This window comes from Protopterus annectens, chromosome 14.part0 (genome assembly GCF_019279795.1).
Source record: "Protopterus annectens isolate FY-2018-M chromosome 14.part0, PAN1.0, whole genome shotgun sequence".
NCBI lineage: Eukaryota > Metazoa > Chordata > Ceratodontiformes > Protopteridae > Protopterus > Protopterus annectens.
In genome coordinates, this window is record NC_056748.1 from 496,972,636 (window position 1) to 496,994,238 (window position 21,603).

Genomic DNA, 21,603 nt, shown 5'->3' on the forward strand with positions numbered 1-21,603 from the left:
CATAAATATTCAATGAAATCTTGAGTACAACATCAATACTGAAACCTTGGAGAGAGGCAGTCATTATTGTAATATCTAAAGAAGGTGAAGACCCTTCCCACCCGGAGTCCTATTAGCCTGTAGTAGTGCTTAGTCATGATTATGAAATGTTTGCAGCATTTGCAGTCAATAGGACAGTTCTACTGCTGCTGCTGCTGAGAATGGTGCAGCTGGATCAGTGAGGGTTCATTAATGGAAGACATACATTCAGCAATATCCTTTCAGTTCATCTGATACATAAAGCAGCAGAGGAGGCCAGGAAACCATTGGTCTTGGTAGGACTAGATGCTGAAAAGGCATGCAATAGAGTCCACTTACCATATTTATGGATGATGTTAGAATACATAGATTTTCTGCTAGGGTTAGTACAGTTGTTACAAGCCATATACAGTGGTGCCAGTGTAAAGATAAAAATAAATGGAAGGGTAACATCAAGAATCAAAATTCAAAGTTGAAGATGGAGATGCCTACTCTCCCCTCCGCTTTTTGCAGTGTACCTGGAGCCTCTAGCCAACAAGGTCAAGTGATCAGAGGTACAGGGGTGGAACACAGGGGTCAGACAGTCTGAAATGGCAATATTTGCAAATGACATAATTATTTTCCTAACTAACCCAGATGGAGACATTCCGTGTGTTTGTTTAGTAACCTAGAGTAATTTAGGGAGATAGCTGGTTATAAAATTAACAAGGAAAAGATGAAAACACTCTTCTTTAACTATGCACCATTGTATATGTTGGTACATGAGCACCCTGCACCATTGTATATGTTGGTACATGAGCACCCATCACTCTGGGGGGGGATTATAAAATGCAGTATTTGGGGGTTTGTTTAATGAGGAATTCTCAGGACACACCGTGGGAAACCTTGATTGAGATGCGAAGAAATGTAGATGAAGTGGTAAAGCGATATGAGTTGATAAATATGAAGCTGGATCAAAGGATACAAACAGTTAAAATGCATATAGTTCCCCCTCATATTGCACATAGGCCAGGAGTTTTTGTATTTCCCACCCCGGGAAGAGTGGAAATGGTTAGGGAAAAAAATCTCCAAATATGTTGGGGCAGGACAAAAGCCTAGGGTAAGGTGGCAAGATATGCCAGCCTCACTGGAGGAAGGGAGTCCCAAATGTATGAGTACCATGTAGCCATGCAGCTAAGGCTATGGTACAAGCTACATGGTAGAGAGTATAAATCAGATTGGAGGACAATATTTATGATATTGTCAGAGCAGTCTCATGCACAGCAGAAGGTAAACATTGAGGCCTGGAGAGATAGGACACAGGTTAATGTAATAGATAAGCAAATGACTCAGTTACAGTATCTGTCAGATGTTAGACTAAAGGATGCCATGGGAGGATGGAGAAGATCTGAGCTTGACCCAATAGGCTTGGGGAAACCCAAATTTCAAGTGAATTTCAATACAGTAAATAACTGTAACAGATGTGAAAATCCAGTATAGTTTTGGGAACAGTTACAGAATGGGGCCAGGAGTAAGTTGCTGCATGAAGTACTAAAAGAATTTGAGATAGGGAAACCTATTTGGCTTAGATAATGAAGGTTAGTAGTGATCCTAGCAAAATATGATGGGCAAGTAGACAAGAGGCAGGTTAAGCAACCACAAGTGGTATTGCTATTGTTGGAAGAAAGTTCAGAATAAGAAAAGTAAGAAAAGATTGGTAATTAGGATCTGTAAGTCACTGAAACGCAATAGAAAGTGTATAAGCAAATTAGTAGCAATGTAGAAGACACTGTGAGTAGGAGGGAGTGGAAGAAAGACGGGAGGACGCCTGTAACATCCCAAGGAGTGTAACAAAAGCCAGAAAGTTTCAAATATTTGGCTGGAAGTGTCTACATAAATATTTTAATACTCCACATAGACTTTCCAGAATGTTTTGGGGAGCAAATAGGGAGTCTTGACGTTGCCAGTGAGAACAGATGGGCTGCTGGAGACATGTCTTTTGGAGTTGAAATTAAGTCCAGAAATTCCACACTGAGTTTCTAAAATGTGTACAGAAATTTACAAAGAATATGCATGTAATGAAAATGACTACATACTGAGTCACGTAAGGAAGGTGACAGTTACAGGTTATAGAAGGGAGTTGCCGTCTCTTCTAAGTTTAATTTCAAAGAAAATAAGAACTAGCAATTGGAAGTCCACAGAGGAACTTAAGCTTGAAGATGTTATAAAATTAATCCAGGAACTTAAAGGGTAAGGGCTGGTTTTACTAAAGAAGGAAGAACAGTAAATATCACATACTCTTGCATTAAAAATGTATTCAGTATTTTGAGTTTTCAGTCATTTTGGGATTCAGTCTTTTGGTTTTCAGTCATTTGATAGTAAACCGTATATAATATACACACACGTGTATATATATATATATATATATATATATATATATATATATATATCTATATATATATGTATGTTTATACATTCATATGTACACTACATGGGTCTGAGTAAATCGGATAACTTATAAACACTCAAACGACAAACTGTGTAATCCAACTGGGCAGAAATAAAGAGGCACAAACGTGAATAATGTAAAGCGCTTTTCGTTTATGATACAACACAAACTTCATCAGACAAGTTACAAAGCACACAGGTTCATTTAAATAGATCAAGGTAACCAATCAAATACTAAGTAAAACAACTCATTAAAATCGTCACCACCCTCTTAACAGAGTTCAAAATGCAAAACTCTTTAAAAACTCTTTAAAACCTTGGAAGTAATGTAATACTAAAACATTTACTGTACTAAAATATTATATATTTGTATAATGTCAACGTTTTAAACTTTTTAGTTTTAAAATACTGTTAATAATACATCCTTCATTTAAACCTGGTAAACTATAAGCATTCAGCATAATTTGCCAGGATAATTCTAGTTCGTCAAGTTTAAGAACATCAGGTCCACCTCTAACATCTTTGTGAACTTGATCAATAACAGTAAATATTTTAGTACAGTAAATGTTTTAGTATTACATTACTTCCAAGGTTTTAAAGAGTTTTTAAAGAGTTTTGCATTTTGAACTCTGTTAAGAGGGTGGTGACGATTTTAATGAGTTGTTTTACTTAGTATTTGATTGGTTACCTTGATCTATTTAAATGAACCTGTGTGCTTTGTAACTTGTCTGATGAAGTTTGTGTTGTATCATAAACGAAAAGCGCTTTACATTATTCACGTTTGTGCCTCTTTATTTCTGCCCAGTTGGATTACACAGTAAATCTGATAACTTGTTCAAAAAAAAAAAAAAGTCAGCTTTCCTGCCTAGTTAATTTAGTCGACAGGAAAGCTGATTGGCACTTTTGCAGGATTGCATTAATAAAGTGGTTTGGAAATTTGCCTTTTCCCTGTTATTTTGCAGGCTCATAGTTGGAATATTTAAGTAGCAGAGATGTGGGAGTGTAGTGGGGGGGGACTTGCTCCCTCTGCAAAAAACGTGCTTTTTAATTGCATGCTACAAGGTTATTTCTTGGAGCATGCCCATTGATTTCAGTGTGCTGTTTCAATTTTTTTTTGTTGACCTTTCTGATGTCGATATACTGAAAATACTATTACTTTCATTATATGTGTGGGCAAGGGAGCCCGCAGGGTTTTTTGCAGGAGGGTGCAAACCCAGAGCCCCACCCACATAGCTCACCCCGCCCCCTGCCAACACAGCCCTGCCCAAGTCCACCCACCCCAAGCCGCGCCCACACAGCCATTCCAGTGTCCCATTACTTGGCTATTTCTCCCCATTTACTGTAGACACTGTTCAAATCTGTGTGCATACTGTTTTATGCTTTAGTTCTACAATGATTACAGGCAGTTGGATTTAATTTACAACTTTTATTTCAAACATTATAGCCCAAACACTGTGACATTTACTAAACCTAAACAAAGCAATAGTCTTACAATGAAAACAGACTTGGCATTAAAGCTTCTCTACTTTTGAAACTCACATTCAATGAAACAGCATTGAAACCCACATTCAAAGAAAATGCATCTGGCCAGTGGCAGGTTATTTACCTTTGAACTGTTTTCAAGCAATAGGCTCCTTGCACACCGTTAGGGCCATGCAAAAGTTATTTGATTTACCTGATTGTATTAATTATAATATATAATTGAATTATATCCCTTGTATTATACAGCAGCACTTGTTTGAGTGTCTCTGCTGAAGTAAAAGTAATCTGAATAATTCCACATTAAAGATATCTGAAACTAATGAAGATGTTGTTGCTAGAAAACAATTGTATATTTCAGTGTTTCATCTACAAATTCAGTGCCTGCTGCCGTCAAAGAATAAATTGCCTATGTTAAATTAAAAAAATGGTAAGCTGGTATATTGCAATAGAAAATGGATGACAAGCTGAAAAACAGGTTCATAGTTATTAGACATCTCATCCAAAGGAGGACATCAGCATACAAATGTATATGCTGTAGGAATAGAACCTCAAGCCTTTACATTAAGATGCAAGTATTCTACTTGTGGTGCTACTAACATAGCTTTAAAACTTTATACCACAACAGAGATACCATTTGCTAAACAAAACAGTTGCACATTGTAAATAGACTTGGCATGAGCAGCAGTGAACTTAGCTTCCCTTAAAACTCACAGTTCCTTGAAAATTCCACCTGTTAACTCTAACCTGGGCATTTCACTTTCTCTCTCACAAACATACCACACCCCTCAAGGCCTCAACCTTAGTGCAAGAAATCTGGACAAAGCCTAAAATAAATAGGGATATATTATAAATATGGCTCTCAGAAACTTAGAAAATTGCAAGAGTAACAGGATTTGTGTTAGTATGCATTTTTCTAAATGACATGACATCTAAAACTGAAATGTCTCATTTAGCAACTTCAATCCTTTTTAGAAGGAATATGGGGCAAAAATCTGGGCAGCTGAGGGGTATGCTACCTCCCTCTTATATACACACCAAATAATTCTGGTCAGACTTGAATTAGTTCTGGGAAGGTTGCACTGAACGGCACAGTGCTTAAGCTGAAGTGGGCGAAATCCTGGTAGCCAGTGATAACTGATCTGCAGCTCAGCAATGTGAAGCATTAAAGCATTTTTAGCAGAGCATTGTTTCATCACTACCTATTGTGTTTGCACATAAGCTGTAGTTATTTTAAACATTTGCCTTTTTTGATTACTACAGAGTACATTTACCCACCAGAGCTATTGTGTTTTGACTTCAGTGTGGAGCTAGTTGTTGCAGGGCTTGGCTTTTAAGTAAGGTAGCAATGCTTATTTACCATATACCATTAAAGCCACCCAACTACAAGTGTACTAACACACAGACACTGCTATAAGACACTGGTCTGCAATAAAATGTAATGAGCTTCTGAAAATACTGTAATCCTGTCGTTTTATTACAATGAATATAAAATACTTTGAAATAAGGTAAAAAAGCTCATAATCTTCGACCGACAACACTTCAAAACAATAATAAAAAAATCAAACCCTCAGAAATTTTGGAAAGGTATCTCTACTCTACTTAACCCCAGCAAACCAGATACCCCTACCCCAGACCCAAACGCTCCTGACAAAGACTTGGCTACCCAATTTAACTCTTTTCATTGAATCCATTTCCAAATTAACGTCATCTTTCTCTAACACCACTACATTCTCCAAAACTCCCTTACCATCCCCAACCATCTCTCTACCCTACTCTGCTACTACTTCCTCATTCCCATCTACTAACTCCCATCCCTCCACTCCTTCTCCTACTCCTACTACTTCATCAGCTTCATCTGCCCCTAATTCTCCCTCTTCACACTCCTTTTTTCTCTCATTTAAACCTTTTTGGTAAGTTGATATATTGCAATAGGGAATGGGTGGCAGGCTGAAAAGCAGGTTCATAGTTATTAGGTGTCTCATCCAAAGGAGGACATACTAAGAACTGCAGTACCATACCCCCTTAAAATACAAATGTACATGCTGTGTGAATAGAACCTACAGCCCTTTGCATCAAGATGCACGTATGCTACCTGCTGTGCTAACACTGCCTTAAAATTCTATACCACAATAATGATACCATTTGCTAAACAAAACAGTTGCACATAAATTCCACCGTTATAGCTAACTAGGCATTTCTCTGTCACACACACCCCTCAACTTTAGTGCAAGAAATACATAAAGATTGATTTTTTTCAAAGTTACAACAACTGTAAACTCTGTGACCATAGTGTACATTTGTTTTGACAGAAAGGTATAAGGGAACTCATGGCTATGTATATAGTTGAATCTCTCTGTACTGAAGTACTCCCTACCACGATTCTGCTTTAATAGTGTGTTTGCATTCAGAAACGTGTTACAACAACTGTAAACTCTGTGTGACCATGGTGTGTGTGTGTTTTTGACAGAAAGGGCTATGTATATAGTTGAATCTCTGTACTGAAGTACTCCCTACCATGATGCTGCTTAACTAGTGTGTTTGCATTCAGAAACTTAGTTTTATACTGAACTTTTATAACTACGTGAATTAGAAAATATCCTTTTCAGAGCCTAAGCTAAAACACCGAGATGAAAAGGTGATGGTGTCTACATATTCTTAAACAACATTTCATCTCCAGACTTGCTATGTGAGATAATGACGTGGAATTCCTCTGCATCCAGCTTAGCATTAACAAAACTCCTTACTGTGTCATACCTAACTATAGGTCCCCTCTATGTACCCCATCAGTCCATATCTCCTAACTAACATGGTGACGGGTGTCCCTATGCATTAAGCCAACACCATTATTCTAGGAGACTTCAATCACATTTTCTTCCAAAATTGCCATTTTGAGGAAGGATTATTAGGTGAGAACAACATTTTGTGCCAAAATTGGGGACAATGGAGAGGTTTGAATATTCCTAATTCTACAAAGCGATTTGCACATACCTCTTAATTCAGGAAATCTGTACAAGGCTAAATATATTGGGGGAACATACAAACACTACTAAAAATTGCTCTTGTATAAACTTGACAGTTGATAGAATAACAGGTCTTGCATTAGCATGCATTTTTCTGAAGGTTATGACGTCTGAAACTCAAATGTCTGTCATTTAGTGAGTTCATTGTATGAGGAACAAAACAAAAATAAGAAGCAAATATCTATTCATTCTGCAAAGATATGGACAACTGAGAGGTATAGTTCAACCAGGGCTGTCTGAGTTTGCTCCAGTATCACATAGTCCCAACACATCAGCGAACCAAACACATAAATACACAAAAACATACTCTGAGGCTCTAAATAAAAATCTACCTAAGCAACAGAGAACTCCAAAGCAGACATCCAAGCAAACGCTACCTCAACACAAAACATGCACAACACATAGCCCACAAAGTCAGTGTGCCAAGCAGCCACAGCCCTTAAGGCTGAATAAACACACCTGATACTCTTGTAATAGGTGACTCTATTGTCAGACACACTGACGTCCTGCTCACCAGGCTGAATAAAGAGAAGGTCACGGTGAGCTGCCTGCCGGGTGCTAGGATCTGTCACATAACGCAAGCACTCAGGTCACTCCAAAGCAAATACAAATATGGCTCAGTCATTGTACATGCTGGTGTGAATGACCTGAGACGTACCTCCCTGGACTACATGAAAAGAGACATAGAGGAGCTCTATGATCATGTAGCCCAGGGTGGTATGACCCTGACCTTGAGCAGCATCTTACCCTCATCTAGAATGATGCCACAGTACAAAGACAAAATGATCGATTTTAACAATTGGCTAAAATTTTGGTGTCATTCAAAGGAGATCCAGTGTCTGTCAGCCTGGGATGACATGCTCGACAAGCCACGTTGCTTCACTAGGGACAGCTTGCACCTGTCACCACTGGGCTTTCAGATATTGGCAAAGGCTCTTGCCACCCCCATAGTGCCTGTTTTAGGCAAGGCTCAAAAGTCAAACCCACCCCCATAGACAGCACAAGGAACAAGAAACTAAGGGTAATGCTGCTAAATGCCAGAAGTCTTAACCTCAAGATGCCTTTTCAAGCTCTCCTCAGTATGGAGAACATAGATATCTGTGCAGTGACAGAAACCTGGTTCAAGGCTCCAGAGAGCACCCCAGCACTACCAGGCTATACCTCATATCATGCTTTTCGGCCCCAAAACCCGGACCCAACCACAAAAGGAGGGGGAGTTTCCATATTTATCAAGGATATCCACATGTATTTGTTTTTTCTGGAGGTCAAGCACTGTAATCAGATACAGTTGAAGCAAGTAACTCTTTAAGGAGTCTTGGTATAACTGGAATGAATATCACAATTTAACTATGGCAAACTAAAACTGTACTTTAATAATCCCATAATTAAGCTATAAATAAAACAAAATGTCTTACAATTGGAACCAATTATTCCCCCTTACAAAAAACAACTACATACATACAAAACTGTAAAGTACAAATCATTTTATTCAAACAGATTCACAGCATTTTCATCTTATAGCAAGACTTCCTTAGACTCTGATGAAAAGTCTTGTTACAAAATGAACGCACTGGGAATTTGTTTCCATAAAGTGGTTTGTTCTTATTTTGGCGTTTTAAATATATTTTCTGTAATAATAAGCCCCCCCCCTTCAAAAAAAGAAATCTTAACATGGAAAGGAAAATGCCATTTGTCTGCCATCAGGTCTCTGTCCCTTGGCTATGCACATGCAATATAACAGAAACAAACACACAACATTCTTTTGTAAGTTAGAAAATTGACTGGGGTGCTAAGGAAAGGGCACTGCACTGAATGACAGTTCCAGATCAGTAAATGACTGAAAAGGCAGATTGAAGAAATGTTACCTACCAGTTCTAACAGAATGTGTGCCAAGACTGTATTTTGAAAATGAATTTATTATTTTGTGTAAGCGTCAACCAACCCTAACACTCTGTTGAAATGTTGGGACTTTCAAAGGCGGGGGGTCAACTTGCAGCTTGTGAGAAAGTGACTAGCAGCAATGTCTGTTCCACATTATATCCATAACTCTGTTCCCTTGACATCCCAGTACAGCACAGAATACAACTCCAAATGTCACAACACTTCATCTCCCAAACTCTTGGAACTGTTGACTCAATGACAAGCAAACACTTTCTTCCATACTGTAAATGGTAATTGTTGCAGCAACAGAGAAAGGAAATATTTAAGTGGGAGAGGGATTTTTTGTCATGCTAGTTATTTTGTACTCTTGTCCATTGTATAACTGATAATAAGCATTGTGATAATCCTGGTTGGATGAAATAAGCCTTTCTGTTGTTGCCATGTAGAAAATACTTAACTAGATAATGTATAAGCCTTGGGTATTGAAATGCATATGACAGTATTTGTAATAAAGGACAGGATTACATTATTTTAAGAAGCTCATTACACTTGGAGACTTCCAGTCATCTCTGCAGGCTTTACCCATAAACTAAACAGAATGCCAATCGTATGGTCCATAACCTGTACAGTAATCCTTTTAAGCAATGTATCTTGAGCATTTCTTGTTTGCTTTTTCATTTTTACTTTGATCATGTTTTCCCCATGAAACAAGTAGATAGTTGTCAGGCAGCAGGTCTTTTTGGATAAGAAACATTTTACAAGTGGGGCATCAGAGATTTCTACTTTCAGCATGTTACTTGGTACTTTAATAAAACTGAATATAAATTATAATTAGAACTGCAGTGCAAGAAGTGGTTTGAGTTGAGTGCTGCTTGTTTTTCTTATACTTGATTCTGACTGGCATTCCATTAATGTATTTAAAAATTAATTTATTTTTTCATGCCTCACAACCTTTTTGTTTCCATCTAGATATTAAGTAAGATGTCATGCAGCCAATGCATTGAAATATTTTTATTCTTCTACACTTCATTTTGTTTTGATTGGACTCTCATAATGACGGTTTGGCACCCAGGGCAGTGTATTTAGTTAGTTTTTGTGGTTTTGAGCATAGCTCCTCCCCTTTCTAGTTGGTCACACCCCTTCCCATTGACCCCACCCATTCAGCTGTCTCCTGCAGCCCCCCTTTGATTTGAAGTCACCAGCCGCGACTGGTCTTGACGTTGCCAGTGAGAACAGATGGGCTGCTGGAGACATGTCTTTTGGAGTTGAAATTAAGTCCAGAAATTCCACACTGAGTTACTAAAATGTGTACAGAAATTTACAAAGAATATGCATGTAATGAAACTGACTACATACTGAGTCACATAAGGAAGGTGACAGTTACAGGTTACAGAAGGGAGTTGCCGTCTCTTCTAAGTTTAATTTCAAAGAAAATAAGAACTAGCAATTGGAAGTCCACAGAGGAACATAAGATTGAAGATGTTATAAAATTAATCCAGGAACTTAAAGGGCAAGAGCTGGTTTTACTAAAGAGGAAGAACAGTAAATATCACATACTCTTGCATGAAAAATGTATTCAGTATTTTTCAGTCGTTTTGGGATTCAGTCTTTTGGTTTTCAGTCATTTGATAGTAAACCGTATATGATATACATGCACACACACACACATATGTATGTGTATATATATATATATATATATATATATATATATATATGTATGTATGTTTATACATTCATATGTACATTACATGGGTCTGACGAAATCTGACAACTTGTTAAAAAAAAAAAGTCAGCTTTCCTGCCTAGTTAATTTAGTCGACAGGAAAGCTGATTGACACTTTTGCGAGATTGCATTAATAAAGTGGTTTGGAAATGTGCCTTTTCCATGTTATTTTGCAGGCTCATAGTTGGAATATTTAAGTAGCAGAGATGTGGGAGTGCAGGGGGGGGGGGGACTTGCTCCCTCTGCAAAAACCGTGCTTTTTAATTGCATGCTACAAGGTTATTTCTTGGAGCATGCCCATTGATTTGTCAGTGTGCTGTTTCAATTTTTTTTTTGTTGATCTTTCTGATGTCGATATACTGAAAATACGATTACTTTCATTATATGTGTGGGTATATATGTCTGTTGATGACTGTCATACTGTCTGCATGGCATACATTGAAGTGGACATAACACCATCTCCTGTGCTAGTATAGTTAATATGCTCATGCATTACAAATAGATTCCTGTTTGGTAGGTTGGATGTCAGACTGGCTAAAAGATAACACCCATACTGTGAGGGTTATAGGTGCCTCATCCGAGAGTTTGAATGTGACCTTTTGTGTTCTTCAGGGCTCAGAGCTGGGCCTCCTGTTGATCAGCAGCCTGCCCTCTTGTCATTTCAGATTCTAGTGTTGGGAGTTGTGAAAAAGGAATTACTCTGGAGGGTGAATCAGTTGTCTGTCAACTCAGGTCTTCCTTTTTTCCTTCATCTCTACCTAGTTTGTAACCACAGATGCATCAGACTTTGTTTGGGGACCTGTGTCCAGTGGGGTGAAAGTCCCAGTATTTTTGGAACAAGCCAAACAAGTGAAAGCACTTATTTGTCAAAAAAATCATGTCTGTAATAAGTGCTGTCAAATCTGTAAACCATCTTTGGAATCCAGGCTTTCTGTTAACTCTGATAATAATCACAGAGATGTGATACATAATCTGGGGGGATGTCCTACACTCCCCCCTTTGTAGACTATGTATAGTAGCCTGGGAACTTGAAGCACACCACAACCTGTCCCTCGAGGATACCTACATTTTGTCAGAGCAAACCATTATTGCAGACAAGAAAAGCAGGATCATCACAGACTCTCACAAATGGAAGCTCTACCCTAGGGGGTCTTCCAGTAATTGATCCATTTCTGAGAGCTCCTTAAGTAGATCTGTTTGCCTCCAGTTACAGCAGACCATTAAAGAAGCTGTGCTTCTGGACTCCTTACACACAGGCCTGGAAGATAGATGCCTTTTCATGCTCGTGGACAGGAATGTTCCTGTATGCTTTTTTACCTTTACAATTGGTAACTAGGGTTCTTGTAAAGATTCAAAAGGACTCCCTGAAGGTAATTGTGATGAGTCCCTTTTGGTCCATGCAGTAGTGGATCTCCCACCTTTTGAAATGCCCAAGGGTAATTGCCACAAATCTTATCACAGCATGGATTTGCTCACACAAGGACAGAGGTTGTATGATACATGCCAGCCTTCAATTTCTTCAATTGACTACTCGGATCTTAGAATTTTAGTACTTTTTAAGCATTTTCTTTTTTTGAGGGAAGATTTGCAGCAAATATTAAAGGAGACAAGAAATTGATAATAGAAAGCCATCATACCTCTCGAGTGTACAGATTTTCACAGAATGTCCAGATTTTTGCCTCATATTTTTGGTCCGTTTTTCATAAAATTGTGGTTTTATGGCAAATCATTAAAGATTGAAGTTAGAAAATAATGGCTGACATTTCAGTTTCAGACTTCATATCTTTCAGAAAATTCATGCTAATGCAAAACCTGTTTTTCTATCAACTGTAAGTTTGTAAGAGCAATATTTAAAAGTTGTCCCTATTTTTCAGCCTTTTTCCCATTTTTGTATATGGCTTTGTCCAGATTTCTTGCTCTAAGGGATTAATAATGAGTCATATAAGGGTAAGTGGAAAAGATTTTTAGTTTGCGCCAAGACAAAAACAAGGATCTTTTTAAAGCTCATTCTAATTTGGTTCTACAGTATTTGTGTGAGTTATCTTCTGACCTTTCTTACTCTTCTATCAAGAATTACCTCTTGACCATCTCTGATTGTATGTAATCATAACCCCACACGTTCTACCCTACTTCAAGTGAAATGGTTTCTGAAAGTGGTTTTGCACATCTGTTCACCTGTAAGGAAAATGACTCTTTAGTGTTATCTTAATTTTGTACTGAAAAACTTAACACTGTTTCCTTTTGAACCTGCTCACAAGGCCGGTTTGAAGTTTTTATTTTGGAAAACAGTGTTACTCATTGCATTGACTTGTCTGCAAGAAGACTGTCAGAATTACAAGCTTTTATGATGAGTCATTCCTATCTAATTTTTCACAAGTATAGTATAACTTAGAGAACTGCAGTGGTGGTGCTGCGGTAGTGTTGTCGCCACACAGTACGACATTGTCCTGTTCGATTCTCAGCTAGAGCGTCTTCTGTGTGGAGACATGCGTGAATGGGCGTACCTTCGTTGAAGGTTGTGCATCAGGGCTGGCAACTCTGCACGTAAAAATCCACTGCCAATCATTAGCAGACCAGAGTTCCGCTGTGGCGACCCCTAACCGGGAAAAGCCGAAAGACACAACATAGTATAACTTAGAGAACAAGGCATTCCTTCCTTTATGCCTAAGGTTGTTTCATGTTTACATTGAGCTAGGTGGTTCATCCCCATGATTTCTTTCCAGAACCTAAAAATGGTGGAGAGAGGATTTTTACACACTCTGGATGCCCACAGGCAACTGATATACTACAGTGACAAGGCAAAAGCTTTTAGGACTTCTGATTAACTATTTATTCCCTATGAAAGTAAGAAAGAGACAATCAGGATAAAAACAGTTTCTAAATGGTTGTCTCACGCTGTTGCTTTTTGTTATTCTCACCATAGTAAGATATTGCCAGGCAGAGTCAGGGTCCACTCTACCAGAGTTCTAGCTCCTTCTGTGGCTTTTTGAAAAGGGGTGGAGTCTAGAAGAAACTGGAGGCAGTAACATGGTCATCTGTACACATTACCAAACATTACAAACTAGATTTCTTCTCTACGTCCAGGATAGACTATGCCAGGATTATTCTCCTGAGTCTCCCGGACTTTGATCCTTTTTCCTCTTCCCCCCTTCCCTTTCTTTCTAAGCACTGTTAGTTGCCCCATATAGCTTAGGCTACTTGCAACAGTGATCTAATGATGAACATAGTACAGTTGTGTAAGTAGGCCTAACCATAATGGTAGATGTTCAAATAGATCAATGTTGCAGTAGACGCACTTTCCTCCATCTTGCTCTTTTCTGCTGTTTTATGCCGTGGTGTGGTATTTTTTTTACTTTTGTTCCTAGTCCTATATGACAGGGTTCTAGCTTCCCTCTTCTTGAGGCAAGAAATCTATGACGTTTTGGTGCCTAGTCAGTGAATATGTACTGCTCCCCTCAAGCAGTACATTGGCTAGGGCACGTGGAAAATGCCCTAAACCTTGGAAGCTGGTTGACTGGTCTGATCCTTGGTAAGCATCCCATATAACCTAAACGCCTGTAACAGTGGTCTATTTGAACATCTGCAGTTGCACTAAGTTTCCCTACACCACTGCACTTTCAGAATACTCCCACTTCTTTAAGAGCATACTTATAATATATCATAGATTTGGTTAGCAGGTGTAGCCTCAAGACAAGACGGTATAAATGCACTGTTAATCAAACACCATTTTGTCCCCTATGAAATGTATTCACTGAAGAGCCCCAGACTTTAAGTAATGATTTCACAAGAAAATAAATTGCAGTCTAAATATGTCACTGCTTGAGCACCATTTGTCCCCTTTGTTAACCATTCTTTACAAGTACCCTGAGCTTAATTATTGGGTCGCTGTGCATCAGAAAAGTAAAGCTGGTCAAAATGACATTTCGTGACGGTCCCTGTTGTGCAATTCTCCTTTCACTCTACATGACTAGCAGTGTAACATGCAGCATCCCATTATACCTTTCCCAAGGTATTCTTCTCGCTATTTTCCTAATTTGGCAATGTCCAGGCATTTATTCTCTTACTCCTGCTCCATTGTCACAGAATCATCCCTCACATAATCTAGTTATTGCAGCAACCCTTATAGCTTGTCCATCGCCAGCTGACACAAGGTGAAGAGTTGTATCTTTGTTGGAAAAAGTACTTTCAGAATTGTTGGACGTGATAACTTATATCTTAACATATGCAGCTGATGCTCTTCTGTCTTAACTAGACATGACAGGCTGCAAAGAATCATGTTCCACAAATAATGTTTTTTTCATCAACAGTTAGTTTCTTGCTACGTCTCCAGAAATGCAATAAAATCTGCTGCTTCTCATACCAGGTTACAGATTATAATTGATCAAGAGTGAGCCTGAGTTAATCCCCGTCAGCAATGAATGCCTGCAATCTAAACTTTTTCAATGCCTATTGATCTGTTAGAATAATCTATCCATTCTACCATCAAGAGTTTCACAAACTCCAAGCAGTCAAATCATTCTTCAGACCCTAAAATCCCAATCAGGCACAAGGTTCTGCACCTTGTTTTATCTTCTGATATGACCAGCTTATTTTCTGTGTAAACTGTTTGACTGCTTGGTGCATGTACTTATTCTGTGCATTTACTGCCCTGTGACAGAAAGGCATCATGGCGTCATTGTGCTCATTTATGAACTGGAGTCATCCCTAGACAACTCTATGTAGCATAACATTTCAGATGTCCAGATGCAACTTTCATCTGATGGCAGACTACTTCCAGTTCAACTTTTATATCTGCTTTTTATATTTTCATTACTGTACACCACGGGTTCCCAAACTGTGGCTTCCTTACAGGGAAACCGCAAAGCTTAGCAGCTGATTGCAGGTAAGTGAATTCCTGTATGAGTGTTTGTGTGTGTCTGTCTGCGTGTGTGAGTGAATGCGTGCATGAATGAAGAAGTGGCTGTGTGTGTGTGTGTGTGTGTGTGTGTGTGTGTGTGTGTGTGTGTGTGTGTGCATGTGTGTGTGTGTGTGTGTGTGTGTGTGTGTGTGTGTGTGTGTGTGTGTGTGTGAGATCAGGAGAGTGAGAGCAATGTGTGAATGAATGCAGGTATGAATGAGGAAGTGGCTGTGTGTGTGCGTGTGTATGTGTGAGATTGGAAGAGTGAGAGGGATGTATGAATGAACGCATAAGTGGGTGTGTGGCATGTGGGTCTGAGATCGGGGGAGTGAGAGCAATGTATGAATGAAAGTGTAAGTGGATGTGTGGCATGTGGATGTGACAGACCGTGAGAGCGATGTGTGAATGAATGCAGGTATGAACGAGGAAGTGACTGTGTGTGTGTGTGTGTGTGTGTGTGTGTGTTTGTGTGTGTGTATGTGTGAGATTGGAAGAGTGAGAGGGATGTATGAATGAATGCGTAAGTGGGTGTGTGGCATGTGGGTGTGAGATCGGGAGAGTGAGAGCAATGTATGAATGAATGCGTATGTCGGTGTGTGGGTGTGACAGACAGTGGGAGCGATATGTGAATGAATGCAGGCATGAATGAGGAAGTGACTGTGTGTGTGTTTGATCAGGAGAGAATGAGAGCGATGTGTGAGTGAATGCAGGTATGAATGAGGAAGTAACTGTGTGTGTGTGTGATTGAATGTCCAGATTTTTGCCTCATATTTTTGATGTGTTACGTTTCTTGCGAATAGTTGAGGATTGAAGTCATTAACTAATGACAAACATTTGAGTTTGACTTCACATGCTTCAGACAATTCATGCTAATGCAAAACCTATTATTCTATCAACTTTCTAAGTTTGTAAGAGCAATATTTAAAATCTGTCCCTATTTGTCCCCCCCATCATTTTAGGCTTTGTCCAGATTTTTTGCTATAAAAATCTGGACAAAGCCTAAAATGATGGGGGTGGGGGGCAGATTTGAAATATTGCTCTCACAAACTTAGAAAGTTGATAGAATAATATGTTTTGCATTAGCATGAATTCTTTGAAGGACGTGGAGTCTTAAACTTAAATGTTTGTCATTATTTAATGACTTCAATCCTCAACTATTTGCCAGAAAAGTATAGATTTTAGGAGGAACACACCAAAAATATGAGGCGAAAATCTGTACAGTTGAGAGGTGTGAATCAAATACACACACACAGCCACTTCCTCATTCATACCTGCATTCACTCACACATCCCTCTCGCTCTTCCAGTCTCTCACATACACACACACACACACACACACAGCCACTTCCTCATTCATATCGGCATTCATTCACACACACGCTCTCACACACACACACACACACACACACACACACACACACACACACACACACACACACACACACACACACACACACACACACACACACACACACACACACACACACACTTCCTCATTCATACCTGCATTCACTCACACACATATCATTCTCACTCTCCCGATTTCACACACACACACACACACACACACACAGCCACTTCTTCATTCATTCCTGCATTCACTCACACTCACCGCCAACTAATAAGCTTAACTGCAAAATAAACCGCAAACTGTTCGCGGTTTATTTTGCAGCTAAGGTTATTAGTTTGCGGCGCCCCTGTCAGGAAGCTGTGGCTGTCCAGGGTGCTGCAGCGCACACTTTGGAAACCCATGAAATATGCATTATATGCGTGCCATGGGGTGGGGGAGGGGGGCTTGGGAAAACCTGGATTCAGCAAGGGAGCCGAGAATCAAAAAAGTTTGAGAACCACTGCTGTACACTAATTACTATCTTAACTGGGCTGAGGCTGAGCAAACATGAGATGCCTTCACAACCATAAAAAAAGTCTTTTCATTTTCCTGAAATGTGAAGCTGTTGTTCCAAAGCCAGCAAATTGCTGCATCATTAGTGCCAAAATCATGTTGCAAATGACACTGTAAAGGGTGTGTATTATGTTATCGAACTTTTAAAAGTTAAACGTCATATGGTCGACACCATATGATCGAACTTAAGTTTGAACACTTCAACTGAGATCTCCGTACAATGTGGAATGGGGAGATTTCCCTTTCCTCCACTGTAGTGCAATCTCTGAGTTGGTATATTTAAAGAGCCAGGGGTGGGGGAGTTAGGTAGTTTTTTTCTGTTTCTTTTTTTGGGGGGGGCTTTTCGAACTTTTAAAAGATCAATCATATGGCTTCAACCATATGACATTTGAACTTTTAAAGATTTGATAACGTAATATACACCCCACTGTAAATACTAAAGATACATCTTTGTCCATTATATGTGACAGCAGCAAAAGGGAATAACCAAAATCCCTAAAGCACCATGTAAACTCAAGATCACTTTTATTAATGTATGGTATACCTTATATGGGCGCATGGTCATGTGTGTATTTTTAGAGATTGTTTTGCTAAGAGCCTATTAGACAGCTATTGTAGTTATGCCATACAATTAAAACCTGAAGTTCAAGTGAATGAGGATACGGAGTTACTAGAGAATTTGTGGTTATTGTATGATTTACTTTGGAATTGAGATGCAAAGTTTGAAAGTTTAGAATGGTTGGATAAATGAAATATGATGACATTACAAGTAGTGTTGTGTCTGCTTGGGTTGGTTATGAACTTTTTTTATCATGGTTGCTAGATGATATAAGTTGTGTGTAACATACTTGATCCTCCTTTTAAGGAATATGTATAAGCATTTTCAGTTAATTTTATTTGTAACAGAAATATTTTTTCAAAAGAATGTTTGCATTATTTCACTGCTGGTCCATAAGCCAATGGATGTTTTCAGTCGCTGTATGCTCACAAAGGAGAGGCACAATTGTTTTCACTTATGATGCACACAGATTGGTAACGTTTGTAGTCAAGTATGGGCAATCCCTCTATGATCATTTCATTGCAAGCCTTGCCAGTACACCATATTCAGACGTTCTCTCAGACTAGGGAGAATTTGAGGCTGCCTGTGGTTTGTCATTAGGGTAAAGCTAGATATTTGGAAGTTGTAGTATTTTGGTTTATTATTTTATTATAGAGTGTCCTTTACATTCAGTGCACGTTTTCGCAAGTCATGTATAACCACAGTAGTTAAAGATGTTCTGTTACGTTCATTCATCTTTAAATGTATGAAAGGATTGGCAAAGTAGTGCATGTATACTGTGAAGATGTACCAGTCATGGTCTTCATTTTTTGTTAGACTGAATTGCATGTTAATATATTTTACCCTTTTGTTGAAGGGAAGAAGAAAAGGTAACAGATAATGTGTTTATTTTCTCTCTATTTTATTAAAAATAAATTTATGCAAAAAGGATGAACATAAGAGAGATTCTCTTTTCTTTTGCTATGTGCTATTCTGACCCCGGAATTGATAATGTATGTAGGAGTGGGCTGGGGTACAGATTCCTGCAATGGGCTATGAGAGGCTTTGTCCCTCATAAGAAATAGTGGTTTATCAGCAGCTGTTTCAGTCATGTTTTTTTAACCAAATGAAATTGCTAGTAACAAAGTGAGCACTGATGAAAAGGTAGGCATCCATTTTCTTACCTTTCAGGTTAATATGGCTTATTGTATTGGAATCCGTTCACATTGTAAAATAGTTTTCTTTTTTTGTTACTCTAGCATGTAAAGATGTTTTTGTGCTTTTTCCCTCCTAGCTTTGCCTTTGTGTACTTATGCTGGTAGAAAGTGGAACTTCACATGTTCACAGCATCATTCTAGGAGTTGGGATTCTCTGGTCCTGCCTGACAGCTGCTGTTGGCATAATATCAGTAAGTAGTTTTACACAAAAGTACTAAACAAGCTGGCAAGAAGATAAAAACTACTAGTGCACAAGAAAATGTGTTGCATATTTGGATTCAGTATTAGTTAAACAGAAACCGACTTCAGAATCTGCTGAACAGAAATTATGAATTCTTATCTTCCTCTCCAGCCATCCTTCACTTTTTCTGTATTAATGAGTTGTTAAAGCAGTGCAGTAATCTCATTATTTTCTTGGCTAACTTCTATATTGTTTGGTCAAGCATCTGCTTCACCCTTGCTTTTCTGTCCTGTTTGTGAGGAACAGGTATCCTGTTTAACCAATATGTTGACCTAATTAAACTCGTGTTTGACATTCACGCTTTCTGCAAACATAACATACTAGTTTCAAAAGAGAAGACACACAGGTGCTGAGTATTGCATTATTTATTTTTGTTTTTTTTAAGTATCAGGTATAGCTACATTGGGATATATCATATACAGCGGTTTAGGCTGAGTACTATCTTCACAATGTCCACATGCTTTTTTTTTTTTGTTTTTTATTTTTAAAGATAAGGCAGTATAGAGTGGCATAGCCTATCAGTGTCTCTTTCTCACATAGCGTGGATTAGAGTCGGGAACTACAGACATTGCACTACTTTCTATTTTTGAAAAACTTATCTTAAAACAAAAGTGAAAAAAATCCTGAAGATATCTTTGGTACTATTGTATGATAATTGGGGGTATGAATCCACACCAGCTGTCATCAATTTTATATGTCATGTTCTCATGATCTCTACTGTTGACCCTCAAATAAAATGTAAAGGATAGTTGTCCATAAGAGTGTACTGCAAATTTGCATAGCTGCTTTGGATAATACTCAGCACCTGCCACACTGGAGTAAACTTTACACTGACTAGATGTTGAGCAGAGTTAGTCACTGGCTGTGTGGGATCTTGCCCACCTTTTTCCCAGAGCATTGCCTTCCAGTATTGTCTTATCAGCAATAACTAAAACTTGCCCAAAATTACACAGACACACACACACACACACACACACACACACACACACACACACACACACACACACACACACACACACACACACTATGAATTGTTTTTAAAGTTTCCGAAGAAGGTTTAGTGAGCTCTCTCAACTGCCAACAGCACCTTTCCTTGCCTACAAAAAACTATACTTCTACCAGTGAGAGCAATCTGGCATACCAACATCACAGTTACCATTTCCCCCTTAGAAAAAGTCAACTGTTAAATATTTGCATGATAGCAAAAGCTTTAAACAGTCACTTTTTAAAGGATGAAATATCAGCAGGTCTGTACACCTGCTATTATACTACAAAATTAGCCCAGCCAGAAGATTCTGAAATTAAATTACTAAAGCACTTTACTTGAAGTTAATTTAAAATAAGAAATGTACTTTATATAAAATTAAAAATTCAAGCAACTGTACATTGTGCATTGGGTTTAGCAGACAGATGACACGTACAGCTCTCAGCAGCTTATCTAGTCTTGGCACTACCAATAGCTAAAGATTTTACTGAGTTCTATCTACCTCTGACTTTTCAGTTAAAACAGCAGATGCATTCTCATAGGTAAGTGGATTCACACCTGAAATTCTCTCTCAGAGCTGTAGTCCACTACACACTTCAAAAACAAGTTAAAACCCAACACAACCTGGCACTTAAGAGTTGCTCCTTCAGCCTCTCTCTCTATCTCTTTACAGTCTCAGGTTCTCTGCGTTCTGTTTGGCTTTAATTTGGAATGCAATAATTTCCAGGGGAAGAGGGAGCTATACTTCAGCTGCATCCTTAACCCTAGAGTAGCATTTCAGAGAAAGTTGAGCTTTAAGCACTGCAGATATATATACATTCAGGAAACGCATTTCCCTGTCTAATAGCTATGCTACATTTCCACTGAAGGCAGTTACATATTTTGTACAGTCCACATTGTGTACATTGTATACATTTTGCATGTTGCAAGATTTACTTAAAGCAACAAGATTTTGATTGACAAACTTTGGAATGCGCTCCCTCTCTCTGTTACCCAACTAAACTCTTTAAAAACATTTAAATTTGCTCTAAAAGAACGCTATCTCAATAACTTTGTCTGTTCTTGCAGTCATATGATTAAACCACTTTTTGGCCACTATACTCTACAAATACTTTTACTAACTTAATATAGTTACAATTTACACTCTGTCTTCATATCCAACCCCTCTCACTTTCTTATCTCTCCTGCTTACTTTATTTCTGTGACTGAATAAATAGAATTGAACAGTATTCTTACTTATGAGAATATACAAACTAAATGACTAAAAATGTA

General features: G+C 38.5%; 1 protein-coding gene across 1 annotated transcript in view; it reads left to right on the forward strand.

The window, feature by feature from the left end:
• Nucleotides 1-21,603, forward strand: part of LOC122788688 — a 728,859-nt gene that overhangs the window by 342,047 nt on the left and 365,209 nt on the right. The window contains exon 6 of the mRNA XM_044055582.1: nt 19,183-19,296. Coding sequence (XP_043911517.1) covers nt 19,183-19,296 — 114 coding nt within the window. The remainder of the gene's footprint in view (nt 1-19,182; nt 19,297-21,603) is intronic.